The following is a 22,927-nucleotide window of genomic DNA, read 5'->3' as shown; positions in this document are numbered from 1 at the left end:
CTCAGGGACCAAAGAAGGACCTGGCAGCATCCCTCAGTTTGGTACCTGAACAGTGGTGGTATCAAAGAAAGCCCACTCTTAACACAGGCAGCAATTGAAACAATATTTTGTCACCTTCAGGGACTTCATGTCCCAAACAGATAAATACCATTAATTTGCCCCTCATCTAGTATACAAGTTCAACAAAAACTATCCTTTGATTAATGTAATGTGGCATAGGTTTGTTTGGTAGTCACTGAACACACCTCAAAAGGAAAAAAGAATGACGTAAAATAAAACTCTCATCAAATTCATATGCCAGGTGACCACACAGGCATACGCTACAGTTCAAGGGGAATAAAGCCAGGCTAGACGTCAAACAGACAATGAAATCCTAGAAAAGGTTTCCAGATTTAATCACTGCCCCTGTTGCTGCTGTGTGGAAAGGTAAAATTTCTAAAGGCCCATGGCTGGCAGGAGGTTGCTTTTTTTTTTGTTCCTTACAACTCTCTTTGCTTGGTACCAGTGTGATCATTCTGAATAATGCCCTTTCAAGAGGGCAAATACTTGAGAGAGATTATTATTGATCTCAAGCAAGTGACCAAGTGCAGATGTTAAAAAACAAACAAACAAACAAACACCACCAATAACCCTCAGGACTGTTTTTCTGGGAATAAACTTATCAGTCAGAACAAAGACATGTCACTAAGTAACAATTAATTTTCTCAAGCAGAAAAAATTGCAAAGCAGCAGCAAAGAAAACCCAAAGGATATAATTCTTCTGCTGAGCAAGGCTGGCTGGAGTAGTACAGATTTATTAAGAAACTTGTATCCTTGTCTCACTTGCAGGTCACTTTTGGGAGCTCAGGAGGAGAATTCAAAAGTAGTGTGCCCTCCTTATGTCATGTCTGGTACAAATAATGTCAGGAAAACCCAAATTTGAAAACCACAGTTTTCTGATACATTTAAATCTCCTCTCACATTGATGTTACAGCCTTGGTTCTATTCTTCATTTTACAGAGCAAAGGGTGCCATGATTTTTATTTTTAAGTGACAGTATTTATAAAATGTGGATACACATGATAACAATGGGGACAAATTAACGCATTCCTAAAGCTTTTGTGTACATACTACAAACTGACTCAGTTTATCAGAAATCTTTTTATTCTCAGTTGCTTACTAAAGAAAAAAATGAATCTCATGGTAGGAGAAAGAAATCAAAAACTTGAAGTAAAAGAACATGTTTTGAAATCAGAAACAGATGCAAAGTGTTGGTATTATATTCTTTTTAATAGCATTCTTCATCAAGAAGTCAGAATTACTTGGTAGAAAGACTCAAAGGGAATCTAGCTGCAGGATTGCTTTATAGCATAGAAGTTTGTATATGGCTACATAAGAATACAAAAGAAACTTCTAATCACAACAACCTGGCCACTTACATTCTATGGCTTATTTCTGTCACAATGTTTAAAAAAATTAAACCTATATTTACATTTTATTGTTCACTCAAGTATTTTGTAATAATTTGTAATTTGAAATAATAATGTTTAGTTACAAGGAAAAAATTAGAGATTAATATTACCAGATTTACTGGTTACACTAAATAAGGTACATGGATTGCCTACCTCCAAATAATAGAGGTGCTGTGTTTTACAATCTTCTTAGCATTAAATACTACCTTCTATAATAGCAGATGAACAGAATACCATATAACATGATAATGACTTGATTTCATTGTCATTATATTGTCATCTTCACTGACATTTCAGTGTCATAAAAATCAAGACATTCACTGCCCTATGTAGAAAATCTGCAAAAACCCTGATCCGTGTCTGCACACTGCTAGCTGTCTAGTTATCACAGGCACTGAAGAACAAATAGAATACTACTGAGAGTGTTGGCATTTCAGTTTCTACATCTGCTTGTAAAATTAGACACACATGTAAAAGTTAAGAGTTAAACTTTTCAAAGCTGAATGTAACCACTATTAAAACAGGAAGTTTGGTGAGAGACTACAATGCTGTGAAGAATCCTCAACAGAGGGAAGAGAATACAAAGAAGCACGTGAGCTACCAGGAGCTTGGGTCTAGGCCATTGCACAGGCAGCACTGCTAAACTTCCAAAATTTTATCATGAGAGCCTTAATTATGTTTTCCTTTAAAAAAAACCTGACACTGAGACTCTTACTATTTCATGAAGTTCTCAATTTTTGTCATCATTTAGCCCTTAGAAGTTGTAAAGAGAAACCCAGTAAGGTGTTTGTGATCCAGCCTAATAAGATCTAGCCTACTAAGGTATTCATTTTCATAGATGGATCACAACAAAACTAAACTTTTCTGAAGATCATATTTTTCAGGAATCCAGATCATGATATTGGAACAGTAAAATCTGACAATGTTAACATGAACACGAAAATGACTCTGAAGAAAGTATTTTGGTAATACTCCTGTGAGTATTATTTTAGTGTGTAATGTGTACAACCCATGCTTGTATATTTGCACACAATGAAGTTTTAAGATCCAGACCATGAAGCAAAGTTCTGAAGAAGGCTGTACTCCAGGTGCAAGACGAAGACGGCTATTCTGAAAAGACTAGAAGGTTACAAACCACAAGGCAAAAATGACATCAGTTTTGGCATCAGTTCAAATAATTATTTGACATCAGTTCAAATAATTAAAACACCTTCTGCATGTACAGTTTTCCCTATACTTTTCCATAATCACTATTAAAAATGAAATTAGATCAGTAGAAAACAAGTTTTCAGCACAAAACTGTACTTCAATTAGTTGAAGAGATGGCTGGTTTAATCTAGAGTAGGAGTGTAGCATAGATGTGTTTGGTCTGTTGCTATTACCTACACTGAGTTGAATTGCAACTGACAGAAAATAAGAGTATTAGCATAGTAAAGAATATGCCCCAAAAAACCCTGATGATATATATATTTTTTTTTAAGCCTTAGTCTTGTTACTTTCTTCTTTTAAAAGATGCAGAGGGAAGGAGTGTTCTTCAAGACATAAGAGATATCAGTTTAAACACTGTCTTTTCCACATGAAGCTCCCAGGAACTACAGGCATTCTGAGCCTTTCTGCAATAACCTTGGCATGTTTTATATACCATTTTCCCCCAATATGAATCAATACACTATACAAACGAATGGCTATATTTTTATCTTCGATATTTTATTTTCCTATATTGAAACATAATGACACCCTCAGATTACAGCCAGCGTAAGGCCTTCCTACTGGACAGCATTTAAGACACTCCCTGCCTGGAAGCATTAGCAAACAGAAGTGAAAAGAGGGGTGGGGGGGAAGAGTAGAAAAACATCTCAGTTTTAGAGACTGAGAACTGAGGAACAAAAGAGTTTCTCAAGTAGGCAGTATCATTAGCTCATTTGTCCTGACCTGGTTTAATACATAGGTATATCCTTCAGTCACCTAATAGCCACTTCTTGCTTGCTCCACATTTTACATTTGACGGATATTTACAACTTTATTTATCCCTGTTCTTCTTCCTGTCCAAAATTTATGCTGATTAACTCAACAGCAGTTACAACATTTTTGGCTCCAGTTCATACTAGCATTAGCTACTACCTCACGTACAGCAACTGCAGAAAGCCCTCCTTTTTCCCTAGTCACATCTGAGGTTACTGATGATTTGTGGAAGAAGAACCTATTTGTTATGCATAGGGAGAGACATCTATAGCACAACCCTAAATGTTAACTTTGAGAAAAGATCCAGAAACATCATTCACCTTCCCCAGACAACACAAAAAGCAAGTAAAACACGGACACTTCCTCAAGCGACCAAATGGTTCTTCTGACAGAAAAGCAAACTCACTTACATAGAATATCGTTTTGGCTTTCTACACAAATAACATTTTATAAAGATTGGAATGGTCCCTGCCTTCAATGGGTTGACATAAGCAAACAAAAAGCCAATGCTGACTGTGTAACATGAAAGACATGAGCTATTCCAGCTAACTCTCCCCTGCCAGCCACAGTCCAGTAATAAGGCCTGACCTGTTCGACACTGAGCACCCGAAACTATCGCTAATTTACGCAGAAATTGTAGCTGCTCAGTAGCTCCTAAAACTAGATCTCTAAGTTAAAAGTTCTTTTAACTTAAAAAAACAGTATTTTATAGACTACTGAAGAGTAGAAGATTTTATTATCTGGATGTTCTATAATACATATGCAAAACAGCACTGGAGAAACAATAGCATTTAAACCAAAACCACACATATTTACTGGATTTCATCAGTTTCAGTCATTTTACCATCATTTTTAATTCAATTTCCTTCACTTCTCTCCAATTTCAAAGAGAACAGAAAAATGTGTCTTGGAAGCACTTCTGCAAAGACACAAATATAGGCAATCCTGTAAAAAATGTGAAAAATTGAATAAAGGTTGAACTTTAAACTGTTAAAAATGCCTAAATGGCCATTTGCAAACAAAAGAACATTTGACCAATAAAGCAAGGGTGTTAAGTTTAAAAAACTTGTTAAATTTGACAATAGAAAATAGGTATAAACATAAACAGCCTCCCATCAAAGTCTAGAATGGTAAGAATGAAGAAGAGCTTATAAAGGAAAAAAAATACAACTGTTAAAACCAAGAAAGTGCAAAAAATTATCTGTGTAAAGATAATTACCCAGGATAAAGATGCACCCCTTTGATCTCATGAGCTTGTAATAAATATATAATTCATTTGTATTTCAATATATTACAATATATGCATTTTATAATCATTTAAATATGAGATTATAATGAAGCAAATATAGTATATAGGCTAGTGGAAAAATATAATCAAACTCTCCCGTGATCACCCAATTCTAGGAGATGTGTTACAAGACTTGGCCATGGAAGACGAACATGGATTTATGTCTATTCTTTCAGCAAAGCGTGTTGCTGTTACTTTTTGTTACGTGGAAACAGAATTGTGGCTCAAACTGCAAAGGCACAGTGCTGCACTGTATAAATCTGAAGTATTTCTCTATCAGAGCTGTCAATGCAAAAGACTGCTTTGGACAGCCTTGTATGCCTTAAATTTTTCATCCATGTGATCAAACCTTCACATAACCCTGTCAATTCTTCAAGTTTGGGTACATACAAGAAACTGAACCAACAACTGATAATCAGCACTTTGCATATAACTGATACGAGCAAGTATTTTGTCTTGCTTATTGCACTAAATACGTCAGCATATTAAAGGACTTAAAATAGTCATTAGTACTAACGAATCATAAGAAAAGTTTATGGAGGTAAAGAAATTACAAACTACTCATATCCAGCAAAATGAACAATTGACCTTTTGAATTTCAGAACAAAACCTATAGAATCTGGTTTGAACTACTTCTACATTTAGCAGTAGTAGAAGGATCAACATCAACACTGTATCAGCATGTTCCCAGTTTTTATCCAATTCAGTATTATTTGACTTTGTTTTCATCTTATGTAACAGGCTCAGAAACCATATTTTAACTCAAGGTACTTTAGACCAGTTTTGTTTTTACCGACACCCTGTAACAGCATCACAGAAAGATGACAAGACCACATCCAGCGGCCATTAGAATAAATAGTTTAAAACTGTATTACAGACAGGTATTGAACAATGTATCAATACCAGAAAATTATGGTGGTGCTCTTTCCTGCTTGCTGACAGTCCTTTTTTCTTTGTACTAATCGTGATTAAAGTTGAATCAAATTGGAGGAAGAAATGTTGGGAAAAGAACTCCAAGACTCACAGAATTTACTTTAAATACAACACAAACAAAAGCAGTCATAAATAATTAAAAAAATAATAATAACAGCAGGTTTCTTCTTCCCCTTAAAAACAGTATTTTAAAGCTCATTAAGCTTAAAAATGTACAACTTTATCTTTTGGGTCAGATAAAAAAAAATTCTATTTTTAGATGGGAGAGAGAATGCTTTATATGAAGTCCACTTACAGACGCTTAGAATAATATCCTGCATCCATTTAAGATCACTGAAAAATACTGAGACTTTGTTGTTGTTGTTTTAATGTTATTTAACATGAAAACATGGAAGCTAGTCAACACTATGAACTAGTCAGTCATCCCAGCTGCTTCTTGGAAGAGATTCTGGGATCCTCTGCAACATCGCTTTATTTCTACTATTTAATGTATTACACTCCTATGTCGGTAAAAATCAAGATGCTATTTCACTTAAACATCAGGAACCACTTAAATTCACCATATAAAAAAACATGGAATAACATGATTATTTGTTTTCTTCTCTGAAGGGCAAAAGTGTGTTACTTATTACTAAAAAGGGATTCTTAATCTAGCAGCTCTATTATTCCTAAACCAACAGTAATAACACTATAATTGCTGATTTTCTGGAGCAGAAGAAAGAGGGAATAAGTTTTGGAGAGTTGTACGTTCTTTGTTCCTTTTTCTCCCTTCCTCTTTCCTCCTCCATCTCAAGAAGCCTTCATAATCAGAGTTGAAAACTTCCACTGCAAAGAACCCAATACTGGAGAGCAGTTCCTAAACACTCCCTGCAGTAAGCCTTAGCTATCTTCTCTCTTGTGCCAAGATGACAAGACCCCTGACCACAATGATTTGGGGAAGAGTGGTGTTTTACATTGTTATTTAAGCATGTTTTCTATGCCACGTTGTATTTAAACTCCCTAAGCTATCCAACGGTTGCATCTGCCGTCTGGGAAGAAAAACTCTTACGTGATGAAGACAAATGGACTGGCTAGGAAAAAAAAAGACAATTATCTTGGGATAGTAGGCTGGGCAATAAAAACTGGTTTTGCTCAGCAAAACATGAAAGATGCAAACCTCCAGCTCTCAACATTTAAACACAGTTGCAAACACCCACACTCAAAACAAATATTTTGACATTGCACATACAGCTGCTAGCTTCTGAGATGCTAAGATTTACTTATCCTGAAGTCAGAAGTTTTGAAAATGCATCCTCCTCTCAGTGCTGAGAGCCCTGAACCCAAAACAAGTCCTCACCCATGCGAAAATATTTGGGTGGGTGGTTTAGTCTCAAGACACCAACTGATCTTTAACTTTGTACAAACCATGCCAATTCTTCGTACTTATAAATATGCGAACATAAGCTAAAATGGAAGAATGTCATACTGATTTGTTGTAAAGAGGCACACTAGTTTCCACTCCTTAAGATAAGTAATAATAAACAAATTAGACTCTCCTGTTAGATTTTTTTTTTTTTTTTGGGGGGGGGAGGTACAGGAGAGTAAAGCGAGCAAATTGTTTCCAAAAATAAAGACTTTAAAAGACTCTCCAAAAAGAGCTTTTAACTTGAAACGTCTCCTCGATTGTTCTATACTTACTACAAGTTTCTTAGTTGAAGAAAACATACGAAAAACAAATTGATTAAGCAGCTATTTCACAGACATGCTAAATGTTACAGTGAAGACAACAGAATCGCTAAGAGCAATTGCTCGTTAAAGATTTCCAGCATCACCATGTCTGGGGAAAGGGAGAAGACAACAAATAAGTCACTGCCAGCAGCAGGATTCATTAAAGTCTTGAACTATGCTTCTCATGATCTGCCTGAATTTTTAAACAACCAGAATTCTCCTTAGTACCATACGATGTTAGCTCTTAAACATCAATAAACCTGCATCCCACAACTCTGAATAACTGGTGCAGTACATAAGTCACTTCTAACTCTTACGATCTAGACATAACAGTGCTAACACATGGGAATCTCAACCTGCTTTCTGAGTTTTTTAAGTGGTATGATTTAAGAATACAAGTATTGAATGTAAATATTTCCTACCTTTCCCCACAGCTTTATTGTAGAGCTTATGTGCAAGGAGGTTTGTCTGTTACACCAAACTACATACACTTCATTAACATCATAATTTATTTATTTTTAAATACATGACAGAGATAAGGAGCTCTCTCTCAACTCATTAGATTTCAGTGCTTCTCTTTTCAGTTCCATTTTCTAATCCTCATCCATCCTGTCTGTACAGACACTTTAGAATACACCCCCCGATTTCTCACCCTTTCCTCTGCTCACAAAATGTTTAAAGTTAACGTTACTTTTAAGATTTTTGTAGCACTCTTCTCTAGGGAGATAAAATTTGGTTATAATGGTCACATTTCCATGGTGATCATTTCTTAGTGTATGATGTTGCATTATTAGTAAGCATCACAACTTCTTTCTGTTAGTATGCTTTTCCTTGAGATAATCTACATCATATTTTGTTGATTTTGTAATCAAAAATCATTATTTTTTAAATAAGATTTCAAGAATGTGCAACTTTCTGGCAACCAAAAGTAAAGCCATCCTCATGGTGACAAATTTTGAAAAATAAGTATTTTAATTCTCCTACTGAAGTTAAAATAAACATCCACAGATGTAAAGACTGTCTGAAATTTCTTAAGTTATGGGCAAAATAATCCTGATTCCTGATCCTCCCAGTTACAATGACTTTTTTTGAGGATAAGAAAAGTAATAAAATTCTGTAAGTCACTTCTCAAAAAGCAACTTTTTAAGCTACATTATGAGTAAGAAAAGTTACATTTAACTCAGTGTGCAGAAAGCATGCCTACATATATTAATGATGCATTAAGCCTGAATGAAATCTGTCCAATATTAATACAGAGGCTGCACTGTACGTACAAGTGTCAAATGCTAACATCTGCAAGTTCAGGAAATAAGTTACAAACAGACTTGGTTACAAAGACAATGTTAGAGCACAGCTATAGAAACAACTATTTAAAATAGTTTCTTTTTTTTTTTTTTTTTTAAAAAGTGTTCAATCCTGAAGGACAAGCATTTCTCCCCACTTCCTCCATCATTTCTGCAAGCCATGCAAGATAGCTTTTTTTAAGTAAAAAACAAACCTTTTTTTTCCCATCCCATGATTTACATGTCTCTGTTTAACATCAACACAATACTTGAATTGAGAAATGTCTAGGTTATTACTCAGAAAATCCAAATGTGAAAGTCTCTTGTCAATGCAGTTAGGGCAAGTATGAAGGGTCTTGCTGAAATCAAAATTAAAATTATCTCAACTGAAAAAAAATAATCAGTAGGTTCCTGAATAATGCCAGCTACTGTCATAACTGATCTGAGCCCTTTACAGTAAAAATGCATGCAAAGCAGATAGCAGATGAGAACAATAAAAGCATTGTTATGTCTACATGATAATAGATTTCAAAACTGAAACACCCGCAAATAATTTATGCAATGCAAGCACTTAGTAAATGTCACAGCAGAAGTGACAGTTTAAACTATTCCTGGGATGTTAAAAAAGGAAAACATCTGTAAGGGCAGGGAAATATCTTGACTGAAAACAGAAATGGTAACAGTGCCCAGAATACCATCCCTGATCCTGGTATCTACCCTTTCATGAAATGCAATGAGACTGGAAAAGCATTTAAAGGCAGAGTCAGTAAAATTCCTCAGTATTTAAAAAGCTATGACTTTAGCAGCACAATTTTTCAGCATGCCGAATAAGAAGTTTAAGAACGTTTAAGTTTAAAGAGTAATTCTCTGCTATTAAAGTTGACAGTGGAGATGATCCCAACTCAGAACAAATTGAATAAGGGAAGTAAAGAAATATTTTACAGAAAATTGGGATGCATTCCAAAAAGTGGACTACAAATCTGAACTCAGGAGGAAATAACATCTGTAAGCTATAGATGAAAACAGGGGACATGTATACCCTAGTTGGTTTGTAGCAATCATCTTTTCTGACATTAAGCCCTGTGAATCTGTGAGGTCTCCTGAGTCATTCCAGGATGCATGAGGAGGAGCAAGGACGGGAAAAATTTCATTGCCCTCAATAAAATATTAACATTAGCAGCTTTGTATTGAGAAAAATAAATATTTTAACTTCTATGTTTCAAGGCTTCAGCCAGTTGCCTGCATGAATCATGACCAGCCTACCTTCATATGGGACTGTAATGCTTCTCACCATTATATCATGAGAAAATAGCCTTATTTTGCTCCCAACAGGCTAAAGGAACCTCTTAATTAGCACACCAAGTAATATTTCATTGATTAAGAAAAACAGTTCATAAAAACAAGTATCTATACCAAGAACTTTGGACTCTCCTCTCCCATTAAAAGAACAAGTTCACCATGGATGAGGGAAGTGCAATAGCAAAGCTTATCCAGCTCCTCACACCTACTACTAAACTGGCTCGTGCAGTGCTGGTAGCCCCGAGAGAGACTTTTGTTCAAGCACACGATTGTGCAGCACCAGAAAAATACACAGGGGGAAATCATACGAGGAAAATTTGGCCCGGAATAAAAATAGATTGGTTTCCTGCTGCGACCATCCCAAAATTCCTGAACAATTGCCTGTGGGAAGCTCGTCTGGCGCGCAGCCTGTTTAGGACAATTCTGGGTAAGGAATAGCTGGCTGCTAGGATGTCTGGGTTGTTCAGTTTCAGAAACAGAAAAACTAAGTCATGACTGTGAGTCAAAACGAAGTGGAATCTAATCTCTAAACATGCAGATCATTAGCAGCTTCTTCTAAGTCATCCAGCTGCACTGCTACATTTTTTAAGAATTCCTTAGTCATTAGTTTTATGTTTGAAGAGTTCAAGTGACAAGAGCTCGAGAATGGGAATGCTGACATAAGAAAAAAGATGAGGTACCAGCAAATTCAATTATATCAGAAAAGCCACTTCTCTCCTTACTAAAAGTTTGAATCTACAGCAAATCTGACATAAATGCACTTATAAAAAAGCAACAACAACGCACAGGCTGCAATTAAATAGTAATTGGATTTGTCATTTCAAAGTATCAGCATCAGATTTCCAGATAATACAGGGTGACATATTCTTATGCTAATAAACAGAAAGTTAGCAAAGTAAACAAATGCTGTGTTTCTACTGTAAGGAAATACGTGCGCCAATGAAGCAACCTTTTCAGCACAAAAGTAATTTAATACTCAAACCACATGAAAAGCGATCTCTCTGGGAATAGCACAGCTGCTAAAATCCAAGTCAGTTTTTATTAAATCATCAAGTCTGTTTATTTAAAACAGAGCTCTCTTAAAATGACCTCCAAGAGGAAATGATTTGCTAACAAAAAATTGATACCTGCATTTAATTTATCTACATCAATGTATGTTTTCATATATCAATATGTCCCTAAATCAGAAATAAAACGAAAAAAGAAAGCAAGCTTGTTTTAAAATTTTTATCACTTCTAACTACTGCTGTGCTTTTAGCTATTCAAGAGGGTAGATACACATTGCTTAAAAAATAACTGCAGTTTTAAGTTTCATGGTTGAACTTTTGAGGAGAAAATGGACATAGAAATTCCACCAAAACTTGTCAAATGTACCAGGACAGACTGGAGAAATAACAAGAATTCTGTAAGAGAAGAATTTCTGCAAGACATCTTAAAGTCTCAAAAAATGATAGTCCCTCAAGAGTTTTTGATAGCTATTTGAAACAGGAAGGATAACTGCAGTGGAAACAATGGAAAGAAATTCTTGCAATAAGTCCCTAGGTACATAAAAGTTAACTAAATTAATGGCACTCCCAAGCAGGCCAAATCATGAGTCAAAACTTCTGAATCTTCATATTGAGATATCCCAGTCAAAGCTTCTTAAGCTTGCACTACACTGCCATAGAAAACTTGCCAGAAAAACTTTAAGGCCACAATACAGGAAAACAATCCAAGACTGAAGAGGAGGCCTCACACAGACACATTAGCGGGCTGCCCTAGTGTTCTGGCAAGACATAGCTCAGATCCTAGCAACAGCTGTAAATCCATTAGGTGACTCAGGACTGTCAACACTAGCATCAAAATGAAACAGTTTTTTTCAATAAAGAAACGTTATGGAAGTACTTTTTTTCTTATGTATTTCTTATATATTGTTTTATACCATAGAACACAAATTTAGACAACTTCACGTATTTGTAACAATATTAACTTCAAGACATTTAAACAGATACATTTACTCCCTGGACATCAGAAATAATTTCTTAGACAAAAATGGCAATTTTATTTCTTCCTATAAAGTTAGAAGCATTTAACAGTACATACATGATTAACTTTTTAGAAATGTGTCATCTCTAATCTCTGCTTTCATCCAGCTGTGAGCAAAATGTTTGTGGAGATAGCATGCTGACAGGTTATGCAAAAAAAATGAAAATTGGAAAACAGCTAAAAAATGAGCATGAGGGCAAAAAGAACTTTAGCAAGAAATGAGAACACAGATTCCAAGCCCTAAGAAAATGTTAAATACAAAGCAGACCTTGGCTTCACAAGACTGACCTAGAGCAAAACATTCTGTATATAGACAAAGTACAGTGAAAACTCAGACTTACTTTGGGGGAACAGGCTGTGCACTTATCAAATGCCAGGCTGACCGGCAGAACATTATCAAATCTTGATAAAAACCCACGGATCTGGAAGATAAAAAAAAAAAAAAAAAAAAAAAAAAAAACACAAACAACACTTTTATAATTATAAAAAACATACTTCCAAAATTCTCTGAGTTGGACATATTCAGTATAACGATGAAGAACAGCTGTAACTAGGGTAGTAATGGTCTAACACAATGAAGACCACCACCACCAGCTGTACTGAATTTATACACAGCATATATTGATGTTTTTCTATATATAAATAATGGTACAACTGTCTGAACACAAGACCGTTTAAACATAGAGGCACAGCACCACCTGCAGTTTGAGTTTATTTTTTACTTAATTTTCCAGTCCCCAAAAAGCCATGGTTTAACAAGATAAACACAATCTGAAAAACATGTTATAGGGATGGGAAAAAATTACTGTTGTACATGACTAAATTATGCTGTTAATACAATATTAGTGATACTTAGTTTTAAAATTCTAGACCATAGTTTCTTGTAACAGGGATAGCTCTGCAAACAGGGTGACTGGTTTGACTGAACTCTGAAACTCTGTAACATTGATTATTCTTTTTACTCTGTGCTTTTAAAGGTCTGCTATGACAGAGAGCGCTCACTAAGAACAGAACTTAGGTAGCTCTGCAATACAAGTAATAATGCTTGAATTAACATGGAAGTCTATCATAGAAAACACTTTCAAAACACACTCTACACATTTAATGCAGTTGCAATGGCACACATCTTGGAAGCCACTAGCAACTTAAATAGCATTAACTCCACGACAATTTTGTAGGAAAAACAAGCTATCCACAATGTTAGAATGCAAAAATGCAGTCATTCTCAACCACAAACCACACCCAGGAAAAGAGGAAAACAAGAAAATCAAGTCTTTCTGACACCACATGTTTTGTATTTCTGTTATCTTGGGAACTCCAAGACACTCCCTGGAAATATGTTTGGTTCACTTATGACAAAGACTATGAGTGTACAGAATTTATTAGCCACTAAGGAACAAGTTCTCAATACTGAGGACTGCTAATAAAATAACCACAGAACACCACAAACACACACCAGAAAGTACATTAATTCTAGATTCCTAGAGAAAGTAGCGTGCTCACTGAATTGATTTGATGGATGACTGCTCAAATAAACCAGCAGTTGTAAAATTAGTTGTCATGATATTTCAAAAACATGCTTTACAATCTATATCTACTAAACGCGTTAGAATGTCTAACTAGAGAAGACATTCACGACAGTCACTACACAAGCGTGAAAACAGATATACAGTTGACAAGTGATAACTTAATAGCAAGATATGATCCACCTCAAATATGGACTTTAATCTGATCTCTAAAGTATAGCCCAAAACAGAAAAATACCCCTATGTGATTTCACATGCAGTATAAAAAAAATGGCAGACACATCTGACTAGAGTCTCAACATTCTCATAAGGAAATATATAAAATTATTTTTCGAGTAGAAAGGAGTAAACTTCCTAAAGTATATGCTAAATACCTTCCTATTTCTAGCTTTCCTTTGGAAAAAAATTGCTTTTCTTAGATGCTAAGAGAAAGTTCAGAACTGTTTTCCAGAGGTTTGGAATAAAGCCATAATTTTGAAACAAAGTCTCCTTGTAAAACAAGACTCAAAATTTTAACTTTCAAAATTATTGACATTACTTTTAAAAACGAACACCTCAGCATTATTTCATATCAGAGGAAAGCATCAAGATGATTACAGAAAACTATGAAAGATTTTAATTATGCCATACAGTTTTCAACTAAGAAAGCAAAATCTTATTCAGAACTAAATCAGGAGATTATCCTGGATCATCAAATGAGTGACAGACAGATTTGGCTCTTTCTCTTGAGATAGGAAAGCAAAAAGATACTGCAGCAGTTGTCTCAGGTTGGGTCTTGTTGACAATAGCATTAGCATATTAGCTACAAGAGGGTTAAGGGAGTAACTTAGTTTATAATGGAGTGCCCTGACTGCAAACAACTTGTCATTGTGAAAGTTACAAACAAATCAATTAACACCAAAGCCAGAAACTGTTGATAACTTTCCAGATGAGCAGATTATGGATTATGAACACCAATGAGGACAGATAGTTGTTACAAGGTACTCTGACAGGATCAAAACAAGTCTGTGGAGAACAGGATATTCTCTACCAATGCTGTAGCTGACAGTGCCCACTGTAACAAGGAGATGCATAGAGAGACACACACTTGAGAGAGAACTGGAGAGATTCCGGAGTTAACAGAGAAAAAAAACAGATAAAGCCCAGGGAACCCCACTGTAAAACATGATCCATATGTAAAGACTGGTTACTACATAAAATTATAAACAAAATTAGACTAACTTTATGTAGACTTCTCTGTGATTACCTGGACATCACAAAAGAAAGCACAGTAGTACCTTTGTCTTTTTCTGAATTAAGATTCACTCTGAGCACACAAAAAACAAAGAGAATCCAAAGACATCATTTATAAACAAAAAAAGAATTATTTATACAACAGATGCATCTGAACGAAGAGATACTCAGATAAGCAATATAAAGCAAGAGGAGCAAAAGACTTTAAATTCCCAGTGATACATCACAGGATATCTGATTAAGTGGGTAAGATCAATAGGGTAGTATTTTGAAAGACCGTATCGATATACTGGATAGACTTGTCTTTGTTATCGTGAAAATAGTACCTTAAACACTAATCTGTAACTCGAGTTTGGGTTGAGTAGAACAAAATAAAGACTGATGTACTGCATCCAAAATTCATGAATATTTTAGAGAACTATAATAGATGTTGGCTGAATTTTAACATTATTTTTCAACCTAAGAGTGAATTTAAAAAGAAAATTAGAGCGACTTTGAGATGCTCACAGTCTCAGCTCTGATAGGGAAAAGTCAAAGGTTACATATTTAAATGTTGCCTGTTAGGGGATTCCTCTGTCCAAATAAATTCCTGCTAAGTAGGCAGTGTTGGGACAGAAACATTACCAGGAACACTACAGCCTTGGCTTTTATGATGGCTTCTTATTTATTTTTAAACCAAACACAGAGACTCAGTCCTTGTGGGAAAAGAATCAGATCAGCATACAGTGTATTCTATTAAGGAAACAGGCTGCGATATGGGTCTTATATCAGTACCCAGCTTTTAAACAAAAACATTTACTCACAGATTACTTACCTGATGAGGAACAAGTCCAAGAGAAGTAGGTGGTTCATTCATTCTATCATCACTACTGCTGGCCACAGCATAACCACTGCCAAAAATCCAAGAATCAAAAGTCAGAACAACGACAACATACTGAACAGTAAGTTACCATACATTTCATTACAGGTTGCAGTTTAGAACCTAGAAAGTCTGTTTCATAGTAGTAACCAGGCTTCAGCAGGAAAATACAAAAATCCTTTTTCAGAACTTGGAGACTTGTAACATACTCATATCCAAACCTAGCTTTCCTTCTCTTTCAAAGATTTTTAAAAAGAAAAACAAGTCTAAATTTCAGGTTACAGAATTCCAGAGTCATTTCTGAATTAAGCCCACATAATTTTAGCTAAGATTTTGAAACACTTTGCTTATCTGAAAGCCCTTTGTGTGACAGAAGTGGTTATTACAGTTCCTCATTACACTAAAACACACTCTTCAGCAAAGGAATCCCAAGATCTAGTAACAGGAAACACGCTGTTCTTCTGAAATATTCTCAGTACTTTTCTACTGTTGAGCTCAGAAGGAGGGAAAACTGCCAATCTCCAATACAAAAAAAAAAAAAATATATATAGATTTGATCATTCAGTTCTCTTAATACTGTTAAATTACAGTAACAGAAGATATGGCCTATAAATTAGATTAACTTACAGGCAACATCACACATTACAGAATTGCCCTACTTAATGTGTACTTCCCTCTTCCTTCTCCCAGAAGATTATATTAAAAAAAACTCTTATTTCTCAGAGAACATCTCTTAAACACCACTCCATGTCTCAGAAATGACTCACCCTTCTGGATGCTGTAAAACAGAAACCATTAATTCCACTGCAAGAGCTCCAGCTATCATTGCCAATCCAGGTCGACTGACTGTACACTGCTGATCCAATGTCCGATCCCTGGTGGACTACAAAGATAGACAATTCTAAAAAAAAGAAAAAAGTAACTCAAAAGTAATTAGCTGCTCTACTACACAAAACATCTTCAGTTATGTGCAATTCATTTATTTGATGTTCCAAATAAAATATGAACTATTTTTTAATCATCTATACTTCAACATTAAAAGGATCCCTGACAAAATACCATTTAAAAGAAATAAGAATTCAATTCACAATGAAAGAGATGCATAATCACCACCATTTGCATAAGGTTCTACTCACATCCCCTGGTGCCACAACATCATTGCAGAAATAGCAACCCAGTTTATAGCCAGGGATATTTGAAAAGAGTGATGATCCCAACAGGTCAGAAGAACTGGAGGCGTTGCTGAAACACGAATCACCAGATTCTTGCTGTTTTGGTTTCTTTAGTCCATGTCTCATAACAACAAATGTGTCAAATCCCAATGCAGCATTGATGACCAGCTATGAAGAATAAAGACAGAAGAACAAATTTGAACTGAGCTTTAAAGGGGAGGAGGAAAAAAGGCCTCGAGGTTCACTGTAAGCGTCAAAAACAAAACAAAAAAATCTGTATACAGACAACCTCACCACCTATCCATCATCCTAGCCACAAAAACAGCAAACCCCAAACCAGATTCTCTGATATGTGGAAAATTCCCACTGTAATGCATTTAAAAAAATGCTAAATTGCTTCAGAAGTCCACAATTAGGGGACAATTTCAGGGCAAGGTGATGCAAATGAATGACTTCCTTTTTTCTTTGCACGAACTTATGTACACTTGCAGACAACACTGGCACAGGAACTCCATAAATGTGTTGCTTTAGTTAACATTTGAAGGCAACTTCACAGTAACATTCAGTGCCTCACTGACGTTACTGGAGCAGTTATGCACTGAAAGGGATCAACACCCATATATTCATATTTGGCCCAATTTTCACACAGCAATTAGTACTGTTACTGGAACATCTTATTTTGGTTCCCGCTTAGAATTTATTCTCCAGTTTGCTGCACGTTCTATACCAAACATTGAAACTCTGAGTGCTACAATATTTCAAATGCCATTTAAGTACCACAGTGGCTATCAGAACAAGCTTTCATACCATCTGAGATTCTCAGTATGTATTCTTTCACTTCACTGTGCTCCAATATAACACCTTAAACACTTCTATGTGACTTCTGTTATCCCCAAAAATCTTGCTCAGAGAGGAAAGCAATTGTTACTTATGGTCTTCATATGCATCTGTTTAGTCACATGGGGGCCACAAGCAGCAATTGTTCATTTATAATAAATGAACAAATAAAAGCATGATTGCTTTGTTACCATTTTCCCCTTCAGCTTGTGACAAGTGCTGAGAGTAATCTGAAGTTTATATAAAGTTAAGCAGATCAAGTTTTTGTTATGACCAGAATATCACAGAACCAGTCCTTAAACTGTCCTTAAACTTAAGTTGTTTTGGGAGGAAGGACTGCAGGTAGATGCAAGATCATTAAGGCAACTGAATGATAACCCCGTGGGGAAACTGACTCTTATTTCTACCCATGTACCCCTTTATAGATAAATTTACACAGATTATCATAATGTTCTTCATTTTTCCCCACATGCTTGTTTTGAGACCTTAAGGTCAAAACTTCAGCAGTACTTTAGATCTGCAGCTGCTCTACAAATTCACATTTGAAGTAGAGCTCTCATTATATGCTTAACACAAAGTACATTGAAAAGCTGATGCCAAGCATTTCAGCTGGGAGGCCTTGAGGTTTCCGTGCTGTGCGTATCCGGTGACAGAGAATCCCATCTGCATACATCAGTGATCTTATGAAAATGAAATAATAGTGATGCAGTCAGACACTATGTCAGGCACTAAGCTAACAGCACAGAACTATCGAAGAAATTAAGAAATTTGGCCTCAAAGTACAGTACCAAAGACAACTTTGGTATATAGAGCTATTGCTTAGGATCAGAAATCTCTTTAAATTGACTTAAGATAAAGAATTAAAGAAAATACACTCTAACTTTAGTGGTTACTTGTTTGTAATGCTTAACCTGAGGAAATTGAATAACGTTTTAATTTGGCATATGAAATACCATAAGTAATGTCAATTAAGAAAGAACAAACTATATTCCTGGCTTTTGTAAAACAAAACTGAAAAGGAGAGTTTTACTTACTGTTTTCATTTGTTAAATGATTTGAAAAAAATCTTTCTTGCTTGCAAAACAGGACCAGAGGAAATTCAGTTAAGTTCAGAAGAACAAACATGAGGAGAAAGGGGAATATACTTGAAATTACAAGATAAAACTAATTTGCAAATACCAAAAATCTGTATTCTCTCCTTTGCACTCTTCACTTTTTATGAAAACAGAATCACAGAATCATCTAGGCTGGACGAGACCTCCAAGATCACCAAGTCCAACCTCTGACCTAATGCTAGCAGTCCCCACTAAACCATATCCCTAAGCTCTACATCTAAACGTCTTTTAAAGACTTCCAGGGATGGTGACTCCACCACTTCCCTGGGCAGCCTGTTCCAATGCCTCACAACCCTTTCAGTAAAGAAGTTCTTCCTAACATCTAACCTAAAACTCCCCTGGCTCAACTTAAACCCATTCCCCCTCGTCCTGTCACCAGGCACGTGGGAGAACAGACCAACCCCCACCTCGCTACAGCCTCCCTTGAGGTACCTATAGAGAGCAATAAGGTCGCCCCTGAGCCTCCTCTTCTCCAGGCTGAACAAGCCCAGCTCCCTCAGCCGCTCCTCGTAGGACTTGTTCTCCAGGCCCCTCACCAGCTTCTGTGCACCCGCTCAAGCACCTCGATGTCCTTCTTGGAGCAAGGGGCCCAAAACTGAACACAGTACTCGAGGTGCGGCCTCACCAGAGCTGAGTACAGGGGGACGATCACTTCCCTAGCCCTGCTGGCCACACTGCTTCTTATACAAGCCAGGATGCTGTTGGCCTTCTTGGCCACCTGAGCACACTGCTGGCTCATATTCAGCCGACTATCAACCATCACTCCCAGGTCCTTCTCCACCAGGCAGCTCTCCAACCACTCATCTCCCAGCCTGTAGCTCTGCTTGGGGTTGTTGTGCCCCAGGTGCAACACACAAACAGAAGAAACCACACACAACTACTAAGGATTAGGAAACTAGAGTTGCCATAGCTGAAAAACCACTGAAGAAATTATATATATATATATATATATATATATATATATATATATATATATATATAATTGGATATATATATATATATATCCAATAACATTGACACAGCCCTGTCACATGTACTGTTTTCTTTTACTGTTAAGTTCGCAACTTAAATTGCTATGGACATCATTACATTTGTGCCACAAAACACACAGGATGTGCACTGCAGTTAAGCTGACATCTTCAAAGCTTAACATGGGTATTTTCCAATTGTGCTATTTTATCTGAGCAAACATGAAACTGCATAATTCCTAAATTAAGAAATATCAGGATTAGTAGAGACTGTTTTACAAAGGTCTATGTCACAGTGGAAAAGGAAATAAATATTCAGGATAAATTAGTTGGATTCTACAAAACACTATTTTCCCACTGTAGTAACTGAGAGAACTATGCAGTTTCCTGTGTGATTTAGAATATTCTTTCACAGGAAAAGTTTGGATGCCATGTTGTCTTCAAGAATATTCAAATAAAATTAAAGTCTCCTCTATCCGTATCTGATTCAGATATCTGATTTGTAGAACATGGCAAAAGTGGCTCAAACTATTCTCCCCAAATGCTTCTGTGACTCTCCTGGAAACATTTCTGTTAAGCTTATACATAACTTCTCAATCTGCTTCATGTACACCTATCACAAAAGATGTTTTGACATTTTGACCACGTTAACGCTTATGCATATAGCGTTACCGATCTCCTATAATATTAACTATACAGAATATAAAGTTTAGGATACTCCTTTTTAATATAAGAATTCAAGATCTTAATTTCATGTACTGTAGCCCTCTCATGTCATTTCTATGTCTAACATGACAATATTGCTGATACATTGTTGATTGCTTTAGCTATTTCTGCACTACCTGATTAAGAGTCATGTACAGAGTTTAGATGCATCGGCTCAGCACAACTGCATATATCAGATAAGGTAATTAGGAAAAAAAATTAACTTTTGACCAAAAGTGCTGATGTGCGTTTTCAGTTCAGAATGCACTCTGTTTTTCACATTTTAGATAAATTTTGAAAATATAGTTTCAAACAAGTTGCTAGAGTTCACATCCCCTTTCAGTCATTTATTATTTTAATGGATTTAGTCCTCCTTACAATGTTTCTCTTATACAAAGTCACTTCTCTTAGCCACTTTACTATGCACTATCTCCCCTTAGAGATGCTCAAAAGATGATGACTAGAGAAGACCTTGAGCAACATGCCGTAAGCTGGCCCTAAATCAAACAGGGATTTGGATCAGATCATCGCCAGAGGACCCTTTCAATCTATATGCTTCTGTGATTGAAGTACCTATTTCTTCCCTTCAACATTCTCTTTCTGTCTTATACAGAACCTTTGAGGATACAGAAAGCAAGACAACATCTTTGCACAGTCATAACAGACTGATAAAACGTTTCAATGCCCCATATGGGTCTTTTAGGTATATACGGCCGATTGCTAACCTCCTTGTCACTATATTTCAGCTCTTGTTTATTAATGTGTAATACACTACCTTCCTCTTGCTGGCTGCAATAACAGCTGGGAGCCACCGACTCTCTCTAGTGTCCATAAGTAGGAAAACAACATCATGAGCATCAATAAGCTCTTCAAGTGTAGCCACATCCTTCCGTGCTTGTGCCATTGTTACTTCAGAAAAATTCACTGGGTGGCCAGGCATAGGGATGCTCATGTTATAGCCTTCTGAATTCTGCATGGAAATAAAAAATAAACATGTGACTTAATAGAAAAAAGTAACACATTATAATAATTCTAAGTGCAATACAAGTTGTAGAATATAAATTTAATTACTGTTTGGCAGAATGGCAACTTTATTCTTTGTATCTCTTAGTGTATCAGTACTACAAACTAAAGCACAGAGCAAAAGTTTGAGTGAATGGTAGTCTCAGCTGCTATATTTATCCAAACAGAGCAGCTCAACACAAGTTTGGATAGTTTGGATCATGAGAGCAAACCAATGATGTTCAGGTGGCTCTGTGCCTGAACTAACATCCCAGCCTCTCAGGAGGCTAATTAGGTCTAACAAATCACTGCCAGAAGATAGCTAAACTGCTTCTAGTCCCAGAGGGAACAAACATCACAAGAAAAGCAAGAAGATGGATCTTTCTTACAATTACCATAATATTGAAGTTATGCAAAACCTGGATTGTCTTTGCAGCCACTTTACGCACAACGTTAACAGGATGGACACTATTAAGTTTATATTTAATATTGAATATCAATTCAGTTACACTAAGATGGATACAACATATCCATTCTCATGTTTTAAATTCATTCAGAGAAGAACAATAGTCTTGATTGATTTTCATGTAATTTCACCAGCCATACATGAACTTGATACGTAAGAAAACCACTTCTGAGACTTGAGACTCCAGACCTTGGCTGCCTGGAGGCTCACATTGCACAGATACTCAAAGAGCTCGTTCGTATTGCAGAAACATTCATCTCTTCCAACTCCGTATTTGGATAAAACATATTGAGCAGAAAATAGCTAAAGAGCCAAATAAGCATATACAATGTAAACAACTCGCTCGCTCATTTGGAAACACACTAACACAATCTGTCAGCCATCTGGTATCAGAGAACAATTGATCCTCCATTTGTGTTGCAGAAGCATAGGCCTTACCCAAGGCTATCACTGTACCTTAAGCAACTAACAATTTTAAAGCCAAAATTTAAAAGCTTGATGAACCAAACAAAATCACATGGAAAAAAAAAAAATCACATGGACAGAGAAGAAAGGTTGGTGGAAAGCAATTTTCTATACTCCAAGTGCACGCACAAATCATAAATCCAGGTGAGCTAAACAACCAGAAGAAACAAGTATACATTCTACATATCATACTCATCCCTAAACAAAAAAAAAAGTATCAGCTAACCCAACAACAAATATATCAACTTGGAGAAATTCATTTGGGTAATATTTTCATCAATGATAGCAAAAGGATGCTTTCTTTTTTTTCAGATCTCCTACAGGAGCAAAATGTGGAGTCCAAGGTGAACTACAATGCTCTTAACAGAGTAACTCCACTTTGTCCCTGCTACGACAGCCCAGAATCTGCACCATCAGTACAGACACCGGGCAATCACTGGTGGAGGTTTTACTTTCCATTGCCATTACCTGCTCTGAAAAGCTGTGCCAGGAGCATAGAACTTAATCCTTGCTGTACATGAATAATGTATTGATGAACAACTTACCAAGGCCCTGTAAGGCATTTGAATGCTGGTTTAGAAGGTAATTGCTGTTCAAAAATTAAAATGAACAAGTCAAGTTGAAGACTAGC

The 22,927-nt window shown here is 36.1% G+C and overlaps 1 protein-coding gene across 10 annotated transcripts in view; it reads right to left on the bottom strand.

The window, feature by feature from the left end:
• Positions 1–22,927, bottom strand: part of ATG7 (autophagy related 7) — a 110,235-nt gene that overhangs the window by 69,525 nt on the left and 17,783 nt on the right. For 5 of the 10 annotated variants that reach the window (XM_084530387.1, XM_084530392.1, XM_084530391.1 and 2 more), the window contains exons 13-17: positions 21,139–21,333; positions 16,703–16,906; positions 16,334–16,449; positions 15,522–15,597; positions 12,290–12,370 (exon numbers count right to left, since the gene is read on the bottom strand). In XM_084530387.1, the coding sequence (XP_084386513.1) occupies positions 12,290–12,370; positions 15,522–15,597; positions 16,334–16,449; positions 16,703–16,906; positions 21,139–21,333 (672 nt within the window). Of the gene's footprint in view, positions 1–4,127; positions 4,359–12,289; positions 12,371–15,521; positions 15,598–16,333; positions 16,468–16,702; positions 16,907–21,138; positions 21,334–22,927 lie in introns of those variants that run through there. The other 5 variants (XM_084530393.1, XM_084530394.1, XM_084530395.1 and 2 more) reach the window with 3 other exon arrangements.

Source organism: Aythya ferina, assembly GCF_964211825.1.
Source record: "Aythya ferina genome assembly, chromosome: 10".
Classification (NCBI taxonomy): domain Eukaryota; kingdom Metazoa; phylum Chordata; class Aves; order Anseriformes; family Anatidae; genus Aythya; species Aythya ferina.
Note: the sequence above shows the minus strand (reverse complement) of the source record. Positions and strands in the feature narration are given on the sequence as shown.